At 33.8% G+C, this 4,449-nt stretch overlaps 1 protein-coding gene across 1 annotated transcript; it reads right to left on the minus strand.

Annotated features, from left to right (window-relative positions):
* Positions 1 to 1,422: 1,422 nt before the first annotated feature.
* On the minus strand, positions 1,423 to 3,931 carry LOC111395037. Its single transcript, XM_023021061.1, has 4 exons — positions 3,845 to 3,931; positions 3,707 to 3,757; positions 2,134 to 2,257; positions 1,423 to 1,850 (listed from the first exon to the last, which is right to left on the minus strand). Exons 1-4 carry the CDS (start codon positions 3,929 to 3,931, stop codon positions 1,423 to 1,425), a joined length of 690 nt encoding a protein of 229 aa, XP_022876829.1.
* Positions 3,932 to 4,449: the final 518 nt, after the last annotated feature.

Consider the following 4,449-nt stretch of genomic DNA (forward strand, 5'->3'; position numbering starts at 1 on the left):
TTCTAGACTAATCCTTGGGTCTGTGATCCGGCCCCTCTTCACACAGTCCGGTTAATCGCAGGATGTGCATCCAACTGACCAGGGTCCGAGCGCTCCCCACCTGGTCTGACAAAGTGCCAAGCAAGCCAATCCAAGTTGCACCTTGCCTTCCAAAAATAATCCTTGCCTTCCAAGTTCCCACTTGCCTTCCAAGAATAAATCCTTGCCTTCCAAGAGCCCCATGTTTCGAACTCACGACCTCTGCTCTGCCAGGTTTGACAGCGTCCGTCCTTTACCAGTGGAGAAGTGCCCAAATTTTATAGGAGGAAAGAGGAGTCGAACATTAACTTTTTATGGCCAATATTTTATTCAAATTGTAATCAAAATTTTGATTTAGTATATGAGAGGTAAAACTAGGGCACAGTAGTTCGGCTGTTTCATCAAGTAGTTCAATTAAGTGAAAATTACATTAAACCCTATATTTTCACTTTCAAATTCAAAAAGTACAACTTTTTTTTCTTCAAAAAATAGATTATAATTGTTTTTTAATTTGAAAATATATTATACACCCTGCTATAGTCACCCACCCTCACTTTCTAAACATTTGTGCAAGGGTCGAAACACCCCACTCCCATCACCTCCGCACCGCACTTTAAATATTTTCTTTCCCATCAAAACTCTCTCTCTTCCCATGGAACAATCTCCTTATATAGAAAACATTCTATCTCTACATATATGAACACAAATTATTTAAATAATCTCTTTTCTCAACCCCTCCAGGTGAAGCTGAAATTGTGGTGGTAGATTGGAGTTGGAAATTGTGGTGGAGTAGGTGACGGTAGTTATTGTCTGATGGTTGTGGATTGACGTAAAAAAGGTAGTGGTCATGGTGGTGATGCACTGTAGATGGTGGTGAATTTGAGGTAGAGGTAAAGTTCGATGGGTTGTTGATTGAGGTGCAAGTGGTGGTGGTAGATTGGAGGTGGAGGTGGAGGTGGAGGTGGTGGTCAGGGACAGATCCAAGAATTTTTGGTACACGGGATAAAATTTAAAAGTTGATATAGTAAATTCATATATGAATTAAAGTCAAATTCATTTAATTTGAAATTGTTCCCGATGAGGTTTTGAAACATAAAATTCATCTACAACAGAATCTATATCCATCTTTGAGCAAGTTCTCGTTCGATAAAGAGTGTCATACAATCAGTAAAAAAATCATCCTCCATTCTGTTATGAAGATCAGTCTTCACGTGTTTCATTGCTGAAAATGCTCTCTCGGTAGTCATCGTTGAAACAGGTAAAAGTCAGTACAAGACGAATCAACCAAGTAACCATAATATAAGCCTCTGACCTACTACTCTCACTTAATTGTCAACATAACTCAACAAGTTTAGATACTTGAAATCAAGATTCACTCTTCATATCAAGTTTAAAATGTCGTAACTAATATTTCAAAGTACGAATATCTTGTTTTGAAAAATCTTCAGGATAAATTTTTTCAGCAAGTGTAAAAATATCATGAATGCTAAATGATTCAAACGAATTTTTAGGATCCAAAGCTGCACTGAGTGTGAGAAGTTCAACTGATGTATCATTAAATCTTATATTTAATACCATCAATATGAAATATATTGTTTCATTGAAAACATCAAAGTGATGCTCTATTGTAATTTGATCATGAGAACAACAAGGACCATCCTTATACAAACTTTCTAGGTCCGGTATTTTAATATCATGTTTTGAGCAAAACTTTTTCACTTCCTGAAGAAATTCTTCACAATCATAATCTCTCTTTTTTTTTTTAAGGAGTTTTGTTGTAGTAGAAACAAATTTCATAGCAGCAAGATGTCTAAAGATTTCCTTTGCAAGGTCTGGCAAAGAGTATTGATTAATCTCACAATGTTATGCATTAAATGCAAACTGAACACAAAATCAAAATTTTTCATATGTTTATAACTGCCACGAACTTCGCCACGAGATCTTCCATTTGGACAATGGACATTAAGATTTTCAAACACCTTGTATATTGCATTGTACATATATATCAAGCTCTTTATAGAGTCACTATGAAAACTCCAACGAGTTGCTCCTGATCATTGTAAATTACCCATTTGATTTGCTCTTCTTCCTGACTCATACTCCCCAATAACTAACATATGCTCAATTTTATTTCTTTGAGCAAATTGTAACTCTGTGATTCGTTTAGAGATAGAAATGATAATGTTGATAATGTTGTCCAAACGAGAAAAGAACTCTCAAATAACATCAATTTCTTTAACTGCATAAACCAATACCAACTGTAATCGATGAGCAAAACAATGGACATTATACGCATACGAACAAATAAGATAGATGAGCAAAACAATGGACATAATAAACAGGGAAAGAAGTGATACTGTTGACAATGAAGAAGAATTCCGCATTAGAATTTAGAACGAACCTATAGTCCACTCTTTTAATTCATATTGTAACTTAAGAAAAATAAGATCATCAAACAGAAGTACATAAAATGATAAAAATATTGCATTTTATCTCCCATGTAATAGAAAACATTTATTCAAGTTTTGAAATTGAATGTCTATGACTCCATGTAATACTTATGTGATATTAGGGGATAGAATGAAATACTCTTAGTAAAATATCTACGAGAAAATAGAAATGCTGTAGTTTTATTATAAAGATAGAAACAACAAGCAATAATTGAATAAACAAAACAATGGGCTAACAAAAATCCCAACTAAGATGAAATATCTAACATTCTAACTAGTACCTAATAGGATGCAACAAACAGAAGAAAAATTAAAAACATTAGTTGCAAAATTCAAAAAAATAGGAATCAGGGTCATCTCTTCTTACAATGGGGTCATCTCTTCTTACAATGGCAATAACAGGAAAAAAAAATAAAATCAAAACAAAGCCATTAAGCAACATAGGTTTATAGTGGTTTTACACCCCTGGAAAAATTGTGTCGAGGAATTAGGGATAGGTATCATTTTATACACAAATTTAACAAGAAATTTTTTATCCTATTTCTCAAACACCACCCACTCTCAAATCTCAATAATCTATATAACCATATTAAGTACTAAAAATATATATAAAAAATGGTTCAAGTTACAAAATGCAAGAAATTAAACTTCAAAATGGCAAAATCGAAAATTCGTACCGTTGGGCATTGGCTAAGGACCGCTGGCTAAATGGCTATGGATTGAGACAGACCGAAGATGGGGCATGGAGGAGTTGGGGGAGGAAGCCAATGGGTTAGAAATGGAAGTGGTTTTTGTTGGAATAATTAATAATTTCAAATGTGGGCTTCACATTCGATTGCAAATTTTACAGGTTAGATGTATGGCTTATAATGATATTTGTGTTTGGGCCAAATTTGTTAAGTAATCAATTGGGCCTTTTACACCTCACGGCTTGTGACTAATATGATACGGTAATTTTAAGTATGTGGGTCGGAAATAAACCCTAATTAGAATTCTAGTCGTAATGGAACGGCTCAATTATTTCCTATATAAAGGCTATGTCCCCTCTCCTCTCCATATATTTTATTGGCTTGCCCCATTGATAGCTAATACTTTGTTAGGAGTAGGCGGGGAAAATCGTGACTGCTATTACAATTATTATTCATATCAACAATGGCTTGCACATGTATTAATTCGTTTCTATTAATTTATTGGATTGTGATTTTCGATTCTTAACATGATCAAAACTAAATATTAACAATTGGTATCAGAGCCTTCGTGTTAAGATCGAAATCCTTCATGAATTCTTTCTGTAAAAAAAAAAACAAAAACAAAAAAACGTGTTGTGCATATATGCATATTATATGTTGATTATATATAAATATATGAAAAGAAACCTGCAACCTATTCCTTTCTTGCCGCATGGCTGAAACTTGTTCTTTTGTATAACTATAACCTCCTAAATCATAGCCCCAAGAAATCATTCAATAGCCATTTGTGTTTTAATTGTATCAAGAATCCAAGACAACCACACGTTTGTATTTTTTGGAGTGCCCTTTGTTTTGATTTGGGTTTTGAGATAATTATGAGATGTTGCCACCAAAATCCCTATGGTTTTTATTAATGCTGTGAAAAAAAAAAAGGGGGTCTTCGATTTTTCCGTAAAAGAACTCGTTCAAGGTGTCATCGAAGGGAAGACTCGTGTCTTAGCAGCCTCAATGACTATGAAATTTTTTTTTTAAAGGGGTTAAAGAGTTTAAGAAATAAGTGATAATCGATCTTTTTTTCTATATCTGTATTTGTTCTATGAATTAACTGGGATTTGAATTGGGATGTGAATTTTTTGATTAATAGATTGCTGTCCAAGAATTTTTTAACATCTAAGGGGCTGTTCTCTTTCCCGTTTTCAAGTCGTTTTCTATTTTCAATTTTTCAAAACGATGAAAATGCGTTCTTTTTCCCATTTTCGAAAACCAGTTTTTGAAAACAAAAAAATGAATTA

This window comes from Olea europaea, chromosome 6 (genome assembly GCF_002742605.1).
Source record: "Olea europaea var. sylvestris chromosome 6, O_europaea_v1, whole genome shotgun sequence".
Classification (NCBI taxonomy): domain Eukaryota; kingdom Viridiplantae; phylum Streptophyta; class Magnoliopsida; order Lamiales; family Oleaceae; genus Olea; species Olea europaea.